General features: G+C 33.1%; 1 protein-coding gene across 1 annotated transcript in view; it reads right to left on the reverse strand.

Moving 5' to 3' along the window:
- Positions 1-3837: 3837 nt before the first annotated feature.
- CSMD2 (CUB and Sushi multiple domains 2) overlaps positions 3838-18103 on the reverse strand; it is a 994819-nt gene continuing 980553 nt past the window's right edge. Inside the window, exons 70-71 of the mRNA XM_031962095.1 lie at positions 17845-18055; positions 3838-6653 (exon numbers count right to left, since the gene is read on the reverse strand). Coding sequence (XP_031817955.1) covers positions 17896-18055 — 160 coding nt within the window. The 3' untranslated portion in view covers positions 3838-6653; positions 17845-17895. The remainder of the gene's footprint in view (positions 6654-17844; positions 18056-18103) is intronic.

Here is an 18103-nt window from a genome sequence, read left to right on the forward strand (position 1 = left end):
TGATGTATTATATGTTTATATTATTTATATATCTTGAATTTCAAATGCTTGAGAGAGATTTGATATAAAGATATTTTTCCATTCAATTCCTTTCCTTCTTTCCCTAGGGTTTTAATTATATTTCTGCAGAAACTTAGTTTTATGTAATCAGTTTTCTATTTTCTCTTTTGTAATTAATTTTACCCCTTATTTGGTTAAAAACATATGTACCCAATGGCCATCAATTGGGGAATGGCTGAATAAGTTATAGTATATGAAAGTAATGAAATATTACTCTTCTATCCAAAATGATGAACAGAGATTTTCGAAATTCCTAGAAAGGTTTACAATTGATGCTGAGAAAAACAAGCAGAAAGAGGAAAACATTGCACGCAGCAACAAAAAGATTATGTGCTGATCAATTATGATAGACTTGGTTCTTTTCAGCAGTTCAGTGATCTGAGGAGATGGATGTAAAATACCATCTGCATCCAGAGAGAGATTATAGAAACTAAATATTGATTGGCACATACTATTTTCACTTTTTTTTTTCTCATGGTTTTCCCAATTTGTACTGATTTTTTTCCTCCCAATATGACTCATATTGATGTGGTGCAGTTCTTAGGGAAGATATAGCAATAACCCCTGAGGGAACCCAGTCTTGGGTGTGTTCCAACCCTAACATTGGTGGGGTATCTTTGATCCTAACAATATGAAGATATGTAAAAAAAATGAATGTACATGTATAACCTAATTTTTTTTTTTATAAAAAGAAGGTGCAAAAAAGAGCATATAACTGTGAGAGGTAAATGATCTTTTCTAATTTTTATTGTATGATCTTTGATATTAAGATTGTATCCATTCATAATACTTTATGTAATATGATGTAAGATATTAGTCTAATTTAAGCCAAACTACTTCAGTTTTCCCAATAGTTTTTTTAATTAAATAGGTAATTTATGCTTTTTTTATTTTATCAAATACTAGGTTAAATTCCATATTTTTTTTCAATTTCAAGGTAAAATCTTGTTTCCTAGATTTTAAACTCTCAGATATGAAGCTCACTGGACGTACCCTCCATATTTTGTGGTAAGGAACATTGGTCTTAAACCATGAACATTCATAATGGAAAGCTCCTTTCTCAATATACAACTAATTTGTTCTTTTTTGAGAACTAATGGATTTACTGAAGCTGAGAGAAAGTTTACTCTCTGTGGCTCACCTTCACAAAAATCAGACAGTAATTCATTGTCATTTATGAATTATGCTATTGTCAAGGACATCTAAGGTGACAGTCTCTTGATATATATGTGTGGGGAGAAGACTATTTATTCTGGTTGTACTTAAGTACATAACAAGTATAATGGGTAGTAGCAACAGAAAAACTAATTTAGGTTAATGTAAAAAAAAAGTTCTCTAAAAGTTAGAGACCTTTGGAAGTTATATGTTATCGCTTAGTTTTCCAGAAAAAGGTTGGAGAGTAAATGTTAGGTGCATAGTAGATAGAGCACTAGGGTCTGGAATCAGGAAGAGCTGAGTTTAAATCCACTCTCAGATTCTTTCTAAATCTGTGATCCTGTGCAAGTCGTTAAATTTCTGCCTGACTCAGTTTTTCAATTATCAAATGGGGATAGTAACGTCACCTATGTTCTATGGTTGTTATGAGGGTCAAATGAGATAATATTTGTAAAGTGCTTGGTGCATCGGAGGCACTTAATAGATTGTTTCCTTCTTCTTCTTCTTCTTCTTCTTCTTCTTCTTCTTCTTCTTCTTCTTCTTCTTCTTCTTCTTCTTCTTCTTCTTCTTTTTTGAGGTATTAGGTGAAAGATTTCTTAGTTACAGATTGGACTAAACTGCCCTCCAGAGTCCCTTTCAACTCTAAGATTCTGTGGTTCTATGACTAGGTGTTATATATTCTGATCATTCAAGGATGGGAAGTACTTTTCTAGAAAATAATGAGGTGGAGGTAAGTAGCTGCATTTCAACAGTTGTAAGTAAATGTGGACAAAAGATAATGAGTTGGAGAGAATATTGGAAAAGAGGAAAAGCAGTTCCTAGTTGTGTACCTGCTTTATCGAACTAGACAACACAATCATCCGTCATCTTTTTCCACTCAGTTTCCTGTGCTTTCTTGAGAAACAGAGAGGGAAAGGACAGGAAGAATGGGGGAAATTACCTCAAAGATATCTTACACAATTCTTGAACCCCATTCCCATCTACATTCATTCAAAGAGGTACATATATACACATATACATATATATGTACATATGTGTGTATTATATATTTACAATATACTATATATAATTTTATGTATATAAATATATATAATACACATAGTCAATTGGTGCTAGAAATCTATCTTATTCAACAGGGAAGAAGGAAGGGAAGGGTGATCAAAGAAAGGGAGAGGTGATAAAGAGGTTAGGTAAAAATTTATCAATTTTGATATCTTTTTCAAAGAATCAATTTAAACTCTGTTTTCCATTGCAACTAGTTCTTAGTTTCACTTTTTTTCTCTTGCATGCTCATTTTGAGATGTTTATTGTTTTTCAAATTTTTAAAATTATATATTCAGTTTATCAATCTTATCTTTTCATATATTTTAATATATTCAGAGATATAATTATTCCTCTAAGGGCTAATTTAACTATATCCAATAAATTTTTTATATTGCCTCATCTTTATTCTTCTCTTTCATATGCCAATTAATTCTATAATAAAAGAAGGCAGTGGTCAGAAGAAAAAACAGATCTTGGAGAAGGAACAGATTAAAAAGAGAGAGGAGGATAAAAGAGAGGAAGAAGAGAATATGGAAAGAAATATATTCATGACTGTGTATGTGAATGGGATGAACTCATCCATAAAATGGAAGCAGACAGCATAATGGATTATAAGTCAGCATTGAATAATAAATTGTCTACAAGAAATACATTAGAAACAGGGAGATACATATACAGTTAAAAAAAAGGGGATAGAGCAGAATCTCTTACGTTTCAGTTGATGTCAAAAAGGCAGGTATAGTGATCATAATATCAGCTAAAGCAAAAGCAAAACTAGCTAATTTAAAGACAAGCACTAGAAAAATATTAATGAGTATGTTTTGTTCATTGTGTCATTGTTATTGTTTTGGGAGAGTGGACTGTTAACATTTACCTGTATACCACTGCATTTATTAAACTTGACTATGAAAGAAAAGAAATATTGGATGACAACTTGAAAAGAAGACAATTTCAGTAAAGATTGATCCAGTTACAAGGAAAATATTCGTCTCATAAAAGGATTTGTTAGCATGCTTTATTTATTTATTTTTAAGCATAATTTATGTAGTATAAATATTAATTGCTCTTTAAATCTTTTGTAGAATTTGCTGCATATCTATCTTGTCTATAGGTTCATTTTTCTCCTGTAAATTTTTCTATAGCTTTTCATTGATTTTTACAACAATAATAAAAATTAGTACTTTTGTAGCATTTTTAGAGTTGCAAAATGCTTTACAAATATTATCTCATTGGATTGTCACCATAATACAAGCAGGTGGATGGTATTTTTTTAATTTTTAAAATTTTTTAAAATTTATTTTAATAATATATTATTTTGCATTTACATTTAAAGAGGGTTTTCAACATCCATTTTTTTCAAAGATTTTGAATTCTAAAATTTTTTATTCTCTCCCTCTTTCCCTTACCTCTCTCCCTTCCTCAACACTGGCAAGCAATTTGATATAGGTTATGTGTGTACATTCATTTGAAACATATTTCCATATAAGTCATGTTGAGAACATTTCTCTTAATGCCAATAAAATGGTTCAAAAACCAGGAATCAGTCATAAAACCTTGAAAAATATTATCTCTCTACTTTGGCATCCAATGCATTCTAAGTATGTTTGTTCTATGTTACAATGGAAGTAGACCTCAATTTGGATTATGGCTGACATTACTATAAGTCCCTTACAGTTTTACAAAGTACTTCACATATATTAATTCATATATCCTCACAACAGTTCACCTCCACCCATTTATTTACTCCTAACGAAAATAAAAAGACACACTATGCAAAAATTTATATTTTATTTGAATTCAAAAAATTTAAAATAGCTTTCAAATTCAGGGAAGTACCATATGCCAGGACACCAGGGGAAAAGCCTCATATACAGAGACAGATAAATTAACACATATATACTTCAGACAAGCCAAGGGGATGTGTAGATTACATATTTACAATCCGGTTATTTTCTGTAAACCATATTTATACATTTTATTACATTTACAAAAAAGGGTTCCACTACTTTTTACCTACAATAATGAAAAAAAATTACATTGTTTCTTATTTTTTCAACTGTACAAACTTTGTTTCATAAAAATATATCTCTGTACAAAAGAGTTTTTTTTTTCTTTTTCTTTTTCTTTTTTTTTGTTTTTTCCCCATGGGCTGGAGGTGTGCAAGTAGTGAGTTTGGGTGGTGATGAGGCAGCCACAAAAAAAATCCCTTAAGTGGTTCTAGTTACTTGAGGAGATCTTGGCTACCCATTTGCAAATGAATGATTTCTCTCCTCTGCCCTTTCCCCTCAGTCTTCAGAGAAAATTCCAAAAGTGGGAAAGGGGAGAGGAGAGGATATGAGATGGATTATTTGGAGAAAAGAATGTAGTGGGAAAAGGGGTTGGGGACTGGGGACAATACAGCAGCCAAGTAACTTTCTGCATTTTGTTCAAAATGAAGAAAAGCAGAAATATAATTGTGAATGAAGTATCCTTGTCTAATTCCTTGGGCTGCTGTGATGACCCAGATACTGTGCATTATCACTAATGGATGCTGTAGTTAGTGCCAATGTAGAGTTTTCTCCTGGCTTTGGTCAATCTCCACATTAGGTTGTTGTTAGAGATTTCTAAGAGTGTTTCTCATTGACAAGGCTCAGAGAGGTATCAAATCTCCCAACCCTTATTCACACTACTGGAATTTAACAATAGCTAATCTTCAAACACATAAAATTTAGAGATGACAAAGCTGCATATTTCTATTGTTATTTCAAGATTTAATGTGACCTAATAATTCTGATTACTGCTAAGATTTGTGTCCAATGTTGGGATTTGCTGGAAACTGAACCTTAGAATAAGTACTATGTGTATACATACACACACGCACACACATATGCTTACAGACATATAGGTTCATACATGCAGAAATTGGCCTACCAGAAAATTAGCAGTACGGACTTTCTCAATTTAGGACTTTTAAATTAATTCAGCTTAAAAAAAATCTTTTAAAGTCATAAAAAGAGTGAGTTCAAAACAAGTTAATTTTATAAAGCTATTTTTACTTTTGCTGTTAAACTGATAAAATAGTGAAAATATTTTCCAAGTCCTCTTTTAATAAGATTAAGAATATGAGAGGCTTATTAACTTAACTTCTTTGTGTAAAAAAAAAGTCCCAGAAGGCTTAGCTCCCTATGCTATTACTGAGTGTACGGCCAGAATTTTTTTTTTTTTTCATTGATACAAACACACACCTGCTCAAATCTTGCCCTCCAACATGGGTAAGAGAATTCTGTTTCTAACATTGTTTTGTTTCTCCATTTGTTCTTCCCTGCCTGGATCAAACAGCCAAATTTAGAATCTCTTGGTATATCGGGAACTGTCTGTTCCTCTGTTTTCTTGGACCCCAAACTCTGTTTTACTGCCTAGATCCATGGTGTCTGCCTATTGTTCCCTGCCTTTGTGAGGCTCCTGATTCCCAAATGCTTCTCTCTCTGAATCTGCTATTCTCACTATACCTCCCTACCTAATCAATTACATGGCCTCAACCACGGTGTATCTTAGATCTCAGTGGATCAGTAATCTCACTGATGTGAGTTTCTATTCATCAGTGAAATCAAAACTAATCTATCTATTTTATTGTTACTGTGCAATTATTATCCATGTTTTTCCCCCATAAATATTCCTTATCAGACCTCTTCTAAATTCCTCCTCAACTAGATTTCTAGGTCTTAGTTTCTCTTGGCTCATCTTATCTGTTCTTACTCATGACTCAATATACATTTTGAAATCACTAGTTTGGAGCCAGTGAAACAAAATAAGTATTTTTCATTATCCCTCAGAATTTTCTTCAGACTTGGCTGACTTGTGACTTCCATTTTGCAGATCAATCTATTTTCAAATTGATGATTTTTGCCCCTAAATCATGATATATAGGCATAGGTGTTTGGTAAGTGAGAGGAACAATACAATACTGCTATCTGTGGTAGAGAATTTTAAACTTTTGCTTCTTGATTTGCTGGCTTGAATCTCTCTGAGATAAAACTGATATTTTTTTTTCCTTTGCTATCTTTTTTTTCCAATAAAAGATGTGGCGCATGACATTTTCTTAGCTCCTTTGGTCACTTCTGCAGGACTCAAAAAATTAGAGGAGTATATTTGTGTGTGTGTATTTGTATAAGCACCCAATATTCTGTTCATTTTTTCTCCATAAAGGTTCTTGCCTCTTCTTGTTTTCTCAATCCTTGCCCCAAGGAATGGGTTCAAATGCAGGGTTTGATGAGTTGAATCTCTAAGATGGTGAGGTGAAGGGCCTGCAATTCCAGCAGCAGCAGTAGCAGCAGCAGCAACAGCAGCAGATAAAGACAAGACAGATGATGGTGATGTTGCACACATTGTTAGCTCAAGTCCTGCCCTGTGAAGAACTATAGGTGAGGTTGAAGAAGAAAGACAAGAAGTAAAACATATAGTTTAGTTATATATGTAACAATCAGCCATGTTTCACTTGCCTCCACATTTATCCCATTCTTAACCCTTGCACACTTCTGAGGAAAACAGAAGATATTTAAGAAATGGAGGAAAGGGAATTCAAAATTTTGGCTTGAAGAATTTATATTTTAGTTATGATATATAGCTCATTTTCTTAACCTTGATACTAAAATACCTCTATACCTAGAAAGAAAATGCTGTGGGAATTCTATTTCCAAAAAAATTTTTTATGGTATCTAAATCCCAATAATGCATAGATATAGCTCAACCATGTTCTTCTCAGAGGACAATAACTTTAATGCTGCTCCTAGACTGTTAATACTGAAAGGAGAGGTTGGGGGGAGGGAGAAAGGAGGAAAGGAAGTCAGTGCTGGAAGAGGATTGCAAGTAGGATTAGTAAATAATAGAATAATAGCATTTTTAGATGGAAGAGGTCTTGGTGATCATATAAACCAATCTCTTATATGAGTAAACTGATGTCTAGAAAAGGAAAGAGAGCTGCTCATGCTCCCATGGCTAACAAGGTTAGGATTTGAAAAATTTTAACCCAGGTCCTCTGATTCTAAATCTGAAATATTTTTCACTACCAGGAGAGTGGGAAAAAATTGAAACATGCATAGACCATCACTGAGGTAAAGTGTAGAGTTTTTATAAGAAATTTATTGCAGGAAAGGAGAAGGAGGTAAAATGATAGAGAAAAGCCAGGGAGTTACCTGAGCTCTCCCCAGTTTTACTTGGAAATAACATAAAATCAAGCTTCTAAATGGATTTTTGGAGTGATAGTACTTACAAAAAGGAGATATAAAATTTTTTGAGCTTTAAGATAACAGGTTTCAGGAAATGTCTGTCTCACTGGGTAAAAAAGAAGCATAGCCCAGTATAGATGGGGTCTGCACAAGCCAGGAGGAGGCTCTTCATCATAGCACAGAGCAGAAGCTCAGATCATGGCTCAATAGGTCAGGGGCGCATCAGATCAGATGTAAGACTTTCAGTGTTGGCACAGAAAACAAATTGCCAGCCCCAGGACCATGACGCCACAGGGATGGCGAGACTGAGCCATGCCAGTGAAGAGGGCCAACTACTAACATCTGAGATTTTAATCCAAAAGGCAGTGACAAGGCCACTGGACCCCACTACAAGAAGCTTAGGAAAGTATACTCTGTGTCCCAGGAGAATAGTTCAATTATACAAGTCACAAAATAGGATAAAAATGAGACGGGGGAAAGAACCTTGACTTTAGAAAGCCAATATGGAGACAGGCAAGATCAAAACACAAATTTAGAAGAGGACAACAAATGTCAAAATGCCTACATGTAAAGCCTCAATGAGGAAATGAATTGGTTTCAAGACTCAAAGCTTTCTTAGAAGAGCTCAAAAAGGATTTTTAAAATCAAATAAGAGAGGTAGAAAAAACATTGGGAAAAGAAATGAAAGCTATGCAAGAAATAGGCAATAGCTTAGAAAAAGAAAGACAAACAAATCAATTTCTTTAAAAATACAATAGACCTAATTGGGGAAAGGGGGAGAATCCACTCAAGAAAACAAATAATTAAGTAGAATTAGCCAGCTGCAAAAGGACATATAGAGTTCATTGAAGAGAATAATTCTTTAAAAAATAGAATTGGGGTGACAATTAAGTGGCATGGTAGATAAAGCAATAGCCCTGAAGTAGAAGGACCTGAGTTCAAATTTGACCTCTGACACTTATCACTTCCTTGATGTGTGACCTTAGGCAAGTCACTAAGTGACCTCAATTCCCTCAGCAAAAAATAAAAAAATAATAAAATTGAGCCAGGGGAAACTAATGACTATGAGACATCAAGAATCAGTCAAACAGAATCAAAAGAATGAAACAATAGAATAAAATATAAAATACTTCACTGGAAAAACAGTTGACATGGAAAATAGATTTAGGAGACATAATTTTTAGAATTATTGGACTACCTGAAAGCCATGATTTAAAAAAAGAGCTTGGAAAGCATCTTTCCAGAAACCATCAAGGAAAACTGCTCTGATATTCTAGAACATAGAGTATTTAATAAAATAATTCACTGATCACTTCCTGAAAGAGATCCCCAAATGAAAACTTCAAAGAATATTGTAGCCAAATTTCAGAATTGTCAGGTCAAGGAGAAAATACTACAAGTACTCAGAAAGAAACAATTCAAATATCATGGAACCACAGTCAGTATTACACAAAACTTAGCAGCTTCTACATTAAAGGATCTAAGTGCTTGTAATATCATATTCTAAAAGACAAAAAAAGTTTAGATTATAACCAAGAATCATTTACCCAATGAAATTAATTATAATCGTTCACAGGAAAAAGACATTCAATAAAATAGAGTATTTTCAAATTTTCCTTATAAAAAGAACAGATTCTGATAGAAAACTCATTCTTCAAAAACAAGACTTAAGAGAAGCATATAAAAGGTATAAAGTGAAGAAAAAACAAACACATTATTCAATAAATTTAAATTGTTTACATTACTACACAGAAAGATGACATATATAACTCTTGAGGAATGTAACTCTTGAAACAAGTAAAAGGAGTATAATAGACAGAGGTTTGGGGCATGGCATGACTTTGATGTGATGATATAAAAAAAATTAAAGAGTGCAAAAATGAATTGTAGTAAAAGGAAAGGAAAGAGGGAGGCAGAATAGAGTAAATTATATCACATGAAGAGTCACAAAAAACTGTTACAGTAGAGGTAAAAAATGAAGAGGATGAACATTGTTTGAACATTACTTTTATCACATTTGGTTTAAAAAAGAAATAACATACAAACTAATGTGAGCATAGAAATTTATCTTACCCTATAGAAAAATGGGAGGAGAAAGAGGAAAGAAAACGGAAACAAGAGGCTGAGAGAAGGGAGAATATTGAGGAAGCTGTGGTTAGAAGTAAAACACTGGTAAGAAGAGAAATGGTAAAAGAGAGGAGAAAAATATAAATGGGGAAAAATAGGTTGGAAAGAAATAAATAGTAATAATAACTGCGAATGTGAGTAGATGAACTTTCCCATAAAAGGGAAGTAGTTAGAAGAGAGGATTAAAAATTAGATTCCTACAATATGTTGTTTACAAGAAATGCATTAAAAAAGACACAAACAGAGTAAAGGTAGAAGGCTGGAGCAGAATCTATTGTGTTGCAGGTAAAGTAAAAAAAGCAGGGGTAGCAATTTTGATCTCAAGACAAGCAAAAGGAAAAATAGATCTAATTAAAAGACATAAGGAAGGAAAGTACATCTTGTTAAAAGGTATTATAGGATGAAGTAATATCAATATTAAAGATATATACACCAAGTTGTATGGAGTCCAAATTCTTAGAGAAGTTAAGTGAATTATAAAAAGAAATAAAGAGTAAAATTACACTAGTGGGACACCTTAACTTCTTCCTCTCAGAACTAGATAAATCTAAACACAAAATAAATAAGAAGTCAAGAAGGTGAATAGAATTTTAGAAAAGTTAGATATGATAGGTCTCTAGAGAAAAATAAATAAGGATAAAAAGGAATATACCTTTTTCTCAGTGATACATGGCATCTACACAAAAATTGACCATTATCAGGGCATAAAAATTTCACATTCAAATTCAGAAAGACAGAAACACTAAATAACTTCTTTTCAGATTGTGATTCAATGAAAATTACATGCAATAAAGGGCCATGAAAAGATTAATCAAAAATTAATTAAAATTAAATAATCTATTCCTAAAAAATGAGTGGGCCAAACAAATCATAGAAACAATCAATAATTCTATACAAGAGAATGACAATAAGAGACAACATATCAAAACTTATGGGATGCAAACAAAGTAGTTCTAAAAAAGAAATTTTTTTTATCTCTAAATGCTTTTGTGAATAAAATTGAGAAAAATCAGATCAGTCAATTGAGCATGCAATTTAAAAAGGCAGAAAAAAACAAATTCGAAATCCTCAATTAAATACCAAGCTAGAAATTCTAAAAATCAAAGTAGAGAGAAAGTTAGAAAACTACTGAACTAATAAATAGAACTAAGAACTGGTTTTATTTAAAAAAAAAAACTCAATAAATTAGATATATATTCTAGTTAATTTGATTTTAAAAGGACAAGAAAACCAAATTAGCAGTATCAAAAATAAAAAAGGCAAATATGCCACCAAATAAAGAGGAAAGTAATGCAATAATGTTGATTTTAGATTGATGATACTTATTATTTAAAGGAAAACTCCATTTATTCCTATGCTCTCTGGTGTTTTCTTTTAAATAATAAGGAGCATCTATCCAAAACCATCAGCATTCATTACATATGATGGAGCTAAGTTAGAAACATTTTTAATAACATCAGGAGTAAAACAAGGATGACCAATATCACCACTATTATTCAATATTATACCAGAAATGTTAGGTTGAGCAATAAGAGACGAAAAAGATATTAAAAGAACTAGAATAGCCAATGAGTAAACAAAACTAATTGCATAATTTATCTGGAAAAACAAAAAGTCAAGAATATCAAGGAAATTAATTTAAAAACATGGAAAGAAAGGAGGTCTATAGTACTAGATCTAAAACTATATTATAAAGTAACAATCATCAAAACTATTTTTAGTACCTAAGACATTAAATGGTAAATCAGTGAAATACATCAGGTACAGAAGACATAGCAATATGTGCCTACCGGTTGATAAACCCAAAGACCACAGCTTCTGGAATAAGAAATTACTACTTGACAAAAAACTGCTGGGAAAATTGGAAATTAGCATGAAAAAATAGGTATTGATTAAGATCTAATACTTATACCAAGATAAGGTTGAAATAGACACATGATTTAAACATAAAGGATGATACTCTAAGCAAATTAGAAGAGTAAAGAATAGTTTACCTGCCAGACCTAGAGAAAGAGGAAGAATTTATGACCAAACAAGACACCAAGAACAATTTGATATGCAAAATAAATAATTTTGACTACATTAAAGTAAAAAAAAAGATTAGAAGGAAAGCAGAAAGCTGGAAAATAATTTTTATAGGCATTGTTTCTAATAAAGTCTTCATTTCTAAGATAAGAGAACTGAATACAATTTATAAGAATATAAGTCATCCCCTGATCGATAAATGATAGGATATGGACAAGCAATTTTTAGATGAAGAAATTAAAACTATCGACAGTCATGGAAAAAAAAATGCTCTAAATTACTAACAATTAGAGAAATATAAATTAAAACAACTCTGAAGTACCACCTTATATCTATCAAGTTGGCTAATATGACAGAAAAGGGAAATGATAAGTGTTGGAGAAAATGGGGGAAACTTGGAACACTAACACATTGTTTGAAGAGTTGTAAATTGATCCAACCATTCTGGAGAATATTTCTGGAACTATGCACAAATGCTTATATAATTATGTATCCCCTTTGATCCAGCAATACTATTACTAGGTCTGTATTCCAAAGAGATCATATATGAGAGAAAAGAACCCATATGTGCAAAAAATATTTATAGCATTTCTTTTGTGATGATAAAGAACTGGAAATTGAGGGAAAGCCCATCAACTGGACTATGACTGAAATAATTGTAATATATAAATATAATGGAATATTATTGAGCTATAAGAAATGATGAACAGATGGATTTCAAAAAAAAACTTGCAAAGACTTACATGATATTGATAGTGATAGGGATATTGATTGTGTATACACAATCACAACTATACACAGCAGCAGCAATATTCTGCAATGATCAACTATAATTGACTTAGCTCTTTTCAACAATATAATGATTCAAGAGAATTCCAAAATAATCAAGATTTAAAAAATACTATCCACATTTAGAGAAAGAATGTGGAATATAAATACAGATAGAAGCAAATCTTTTAAACTTTTTGTTTTGTTTTTTTTTTTTTTGTTTTTCATTTCTCGTGGTTTTTGCCTTTTATTATGATTCTTCTTTTACACAAGTAATTACATGAGAATTGTGGAAACATTTAACATGACTGTTCATGTATAACTTATATCAGACTGCTGTCTTGGGGATAAGGGAGAGAAGGAAAGGAGGGAAAAATTGAAACTCAATATCTTATAAACATTAATGTTAAAAACTGGAGAAAAACGGAATCTAAGTTCTGTATGGTTAATTTTTTTCCTGCTCTTATTTGCTTACCTTTTGCCCAACTCTTTATTGAATAAATTATTTCTCTTTGAATTCAAGCAATATCTAGTGTTTAATCAAGGCATGCATATGTAAAGTGTTTTTCCTAGGCTTCTGATGAATCAGGATTATGACTGTAGCACTTGTGTGTTGGGGATCCCTGAACTGAGTCCAATCAGAAAGAATTCAGGGAATAAAATGCTAAAGATTTTATCCTATATGGGGTACAACTTAAGTCCTACTTGTCAAAGCTGATTCTAGAATCACCAAATGGAAAGGGTAAATAATTGCAACATATAATTTAAAGTTTTTTTTAACCCCACTCCCCAATTTTGTCTCCTTCTTCAGGCTTCTTTTCTTTCCCCACTTTAAGTCCAGAATCTGCTCTCTAGCCTCCTCATGTTTGACAACATATATTCAATATTTCCTCCATGAAACTATGAGAATGTTCATTTTACCTAAACTTATTTTATGTGATGCATATTTACAACTTTGGAAACATAGGTAGCATAGAGCCTGAAGTCAGGAAGTCTCTCCTTTCATTCTGTCTCATTTAAATACTAGCTGTATTATGGTTAAAACATACATTTATTATTGTAAATTTCTTATTTGTCATTATACTGCTATAAATAACCTCCATGAAATTGTATGTTCAATTATATAGATGACTTGACAAATGTAATTGATTTTAGATTTACTGCTTATTGTTGGGTTTCTTTGTGCTAAAGTGCTAAAATTCATTATGATAGTTAAAGGGGTACCAAGATGGAAAGGAATTATAATGTTTTTACTTGGTAAATGGAAGCTGGCTAAACAATGGATGAAATATATGTTGGAACCATTGGGTCTGGAGGAAAAGGAATAACAATAAGAAAAAGCTACAATTTAAAAGAAGGGGCTAAGTGTCTAAGGAACCTGATAAGACTCCAAAAATAATTCTTGGAGGAAGTCTGTAAAAGGAGAGATGTAAAAGAAGCAAAGACAAGTAAATGAAGATGAATGCAAAAGAATGGTACAATCCTGCAAGAACAGGATTAGAAAAACTAAACCTCAAATTAATTTTGTAAAAAATGCTAATGGCAAAAGGAGCTTTAAAAATGGTTGCCAAAAGAAAAAGGAGAGAGATAAACTTAATTTTTAATTTAATAGGATGACAGCTGAAGACACAAAGAAAATGGAAATACATAATTCCATTTTTTTTTCTGACAAGGAATTTAAAAATTCCTATATCCAATAGTGACCTTTCAATTATTCCATCTTTCCCTAGCTTTCCTACCTCTAACTTTATTCTTCATCTTTAATGTGACTTCTAATCACACCATCACCCAACACATTACAGGCTATCAATACTGCTGCTGCTTTAGCTACATATTCATATTCTCTCTCTCTCTCTCTCTCTCTCTCTCTCTCTCTCTCTCTCTCTCTCTCTCTCAGCAAATCTTCTCACTGTAGTGAAATGGTTCAATTCTATACTATACCCTAATTCTTACCTTGTCCTGTGATCAATAATATATCGCCCTGGATTATTTTTATCACTTAACTTCTTCACTCTGATTAAATTGCTCAGGAGGAAACCATGAAAAAGCAGCATGTGTCCATTGGAAATTTATCTTGTTTAATCTTATCTGTGGCTTACTGCAGCAAAGAAATCTTATACCCCATTCTCTATCCCATACACCACCTTGACTGCTGTAAGTCCCATTAATCCTCAGTCTTCCCATGGCTCCGCATTCCTCATCCTCTTTGCTGAAGATCTACCTCCATACTTCAAAAAAGTAGGGCTATTTGCCGAGTTTCCTTTTTAATTCCTTCTTTTCCTATCATAGGCTTCTGTAACTTTATTAATTATACCTAACCTTTAAATAATGTTTTAATATTGTTCAAATGCATCTACTGCTATATTTTCCTTCACTCCAGTTTCTGATGAAGAGGTGGCCCTTCTTGCCAAAGCCAACCCATCCACATGTATCCTTGATCCCATTCCTTCTTGTCTTTATAGGACTTTTCTTATTATAATTCCAACCATCTAATCTTCAATTTCTCATTTTCTACTAGTTCCCTTCTTGCTGTCTACAAACATGCTCAAGTCTTACTCATTATTAAAATAACATGAGAGCCTATCATCCTTGCTATCATTTTAGCTTGCTTTCTGTTCTCAATTAAACTCTTTGGGAAAAAGTCATCTTCTACAAACTCTGTCATCTGATTGTGACCTTATCATCCAGTAGAAACTGTTCTCAAGTTTTCAATGATCTTAATTGTCAAATCTAATGATCCCTTGTCAATCCTAATCTTTATAAACCCTATAAAACTATTTAGTTTTCTACCCTCTTCGGGGTTTTGTGACAATGCTTTCTCTTGTTTCTACTTCTATACATCTAATTGCTCCTCCTCAGTTTCCTCTGCTAGATTTTTATTTTCCTACCCCAAGGATCTGCTGTAAGTTTTTTTCTCTCTATTCTCTGTCATTTGGTGATTTCATGAACTCCCATAGTTTCAGCTATCATTTCTATGCAGATGGTTCCCACATCTATATAAATGACCCAGATCTCTTTCCAGTCTTGCATTATCTACTACTTAATGGACATTTTTTATTTAATATTCTGTAGGCATCTAAAACTCAACATGTCCAAAACAGAGCTAACTTTAGTTTTCTTCAAGTCTAACCCTCTTCCAAATGTCCCAATTACTCTTGAGAACTCCAGTATCCTTGTCATTCAGATTTTCAACCTTAGTTTCCTACTATAATGTTTTCTCTCTTTAACTCCATCCATTCAGGTTTAATCTGATCATTTCTTCTCCTTCCCAGTAGGGTGCTATTTCTGCCATTTCTTCACATTACCATCACTTAGCATAGTAAGCACCTATTTGTTGAATTCTAATAGAATAGAATAATATTCTTATATAATATTAGTATATAATGACATTCTATTCTATCTAATCTTAAGATCACTGTTCTTCAACATGACACCATGACTTTTTTGGCAGAGATTTTGGAGTAGTTTGCCATTTCCTTCCCCAAATCATTTTATAGATTAAGAACTGAGGAAAACAGAATGAAGTGGCTTGCCTAGGGTGACAGAGCTAGTAAGTGTCTGAGATCATACCTGAAGTCATAAAGATGAGTTCTCTTGACTAGAGACTTGAAACTCTACCCATAGTACCATTTACCTTTCCTAATAACAAATAACAACAAACAAATGTAGAACGAGAATCATCTCAAGTCCACTTAAGATCACTCTTCTCATTACCCTGAAGGGAAAAGAGTTAACATTCTATGTTCTAGTATCCTTTCTTTCCCTTATTTCCCATGGAATCAGATATTTGATGAGAGGAGGAAGTTTCTTTGATTACTTTGAGTCAACCTAATCAGCTAAGAGAAAACCCATGAGAGAGGAATGGTTAGAGGAAGTGAGTGGTTTTAAGAGAATATTCTGAAAGGGTGTTCCCAAAGGAGTCAGTAATTATTGCTCCATTAGAAGAAACAGAACATTAGCTTTAGTCTATTTAACTATATTGTAGTATCTTCTTTGTTCAAGATTCTTACAAATTTTATTTAAAAATATCTTGTCTGAGGTCAAGAAGGAATTCTGTTGATCTGGACATTAAATTCTCTAAACCAGAAACACCTAAATTTGGAATAATGATAAATTATGGTTTTTTAAAAGTGTTATTAGCAGACCTGTATTTATAACACAGAGTACCATATCATACTACTTCTCTTTTCCCCCTTCCCCCCAATTCCCCTATATACACTTTGGAAGTTACATTAAGAGAGGCAGAGAATGCATAATAAGTGGAGGAACAGCCCTGCTTTGTTCTGTAGTGGTGAAACAACACCTGGAGTATTTTAGCATTTTAGTAAGAACACTGACAAACTGAAATACAGAGGTCCAGTTGGATGAGGAGGAGGCTAAAATGTGCTTTATGAGATCAAGTAAAGGAAATAGAGATGTTTAGCATGGAAAAGAAAAAATATAGGAACCAACAAAATTATGGCCTTCAAACATCTGAGGCGTAGTCATAAGAAAGAAGGGATAAGGATATCTATGCTGTCTAAGATGGAATTTGTAATGTCTTTGCCCCCTCCTCGATTAGGACCATGGTTGGCTTGGAACTAAGAAAGTAAATGAACAAAGAAAGGTATATTGGCTTAGGGGATAGGGAGAGATGTTGGCAAGATCTGAGAATGCTATAGAGCTTTTGCTATAAAAAAAAATAGGCCACAGATGTTTGAAAAGAAAAACTCTGAGAGTGAAACTGCTTGCCTTGGACATGGTAGATTTAGTGAGATCCCAGGCTTTTCCCTTATTGTCTGAGGATAAGACCAAGATGAAACAAATAGAAGAAAACAAGATTTTCAGGAAGTCAAAACAAAAATGGTGTGACAGACTGGACCCTGATGAAAAAACAACAATTTTATTATTCCCCTGATTAAGTATTGGTTATCTCTTCTCTAATTAAGATTCAACTCAATTTGTTTGCCATTATGGGCCAGGTATAGATAAGAGTCTTTCCCATTCAACTCAAGGCTGAAGTTAATGCCTGACTTCTTTGAAGAGCAGAGAGGAAATACAAGAGCAGTTATGTTTCGAAATCTCTTATCATAACCTTGTAGCCAGCTTCAGGTATCTCTCTTTGGCCCTATGCCAAGGAAACATTATATGAAAAATATAGATTAAGACATAGGTGTTATGTTTATAATATTTACAGAAGGCCCAGAACCAAGAAGGACAGGGAACAAACTAGATTACAGTTGAAACACAAAAAGATCTCAATAACCTAGAATAATATACTAATTCTGACAAGTGAATTTGGATAGCAATAATCATAAATTGGAAATTTTTAATAAAAATAAAGATATTTTGTGCATCTAGATGGAAGGTATTATCCCCCTACAGTTATTCATGAGTATGTATGTGTGTGTGAGAAGGAACTTTTTAGTAAGCCTCATAGGGTAGGCTGAGAATTTTCTTTCTCCCCCAATTCCCCTCTCACCAGCTGCCGAAGATGGCACTCTCCTTGGCAACAGCAGCAGCACAGTGCCTGCTATACAGCTGTGCATACTGTGCTGACCGTGAACTCTGCCTCAGGAGCCATGATGTCTGTGGGCTGGAGGTTGCGGTCATACATGGGGTTTTCAAAGGTGGCCCGGACATTGGTGTTCTCATGGCCAGCATAGCCATTAAATGGGACTTTGGGTCGCCGTCTGTAGGGAAGGAAAGACAGATGGAGAACAGGGACAGAGAAGTAAAGA

Source organism: Sarcophilus harrisii, chromosome 3, assembly GCF_902635505.1.
Source record: "Sarcophilus harrisii chromosome 3, mSarHar1.11, whole genome shotgun sequence".
NCBI classification, from domain to species: domain Eukaryota; kingdom Metazoa; phylum Chordata; class Mammalia; order Dasyuromorphia; family Dasyuridae; genus Sarcophilus; species Sarcophilus harrisii.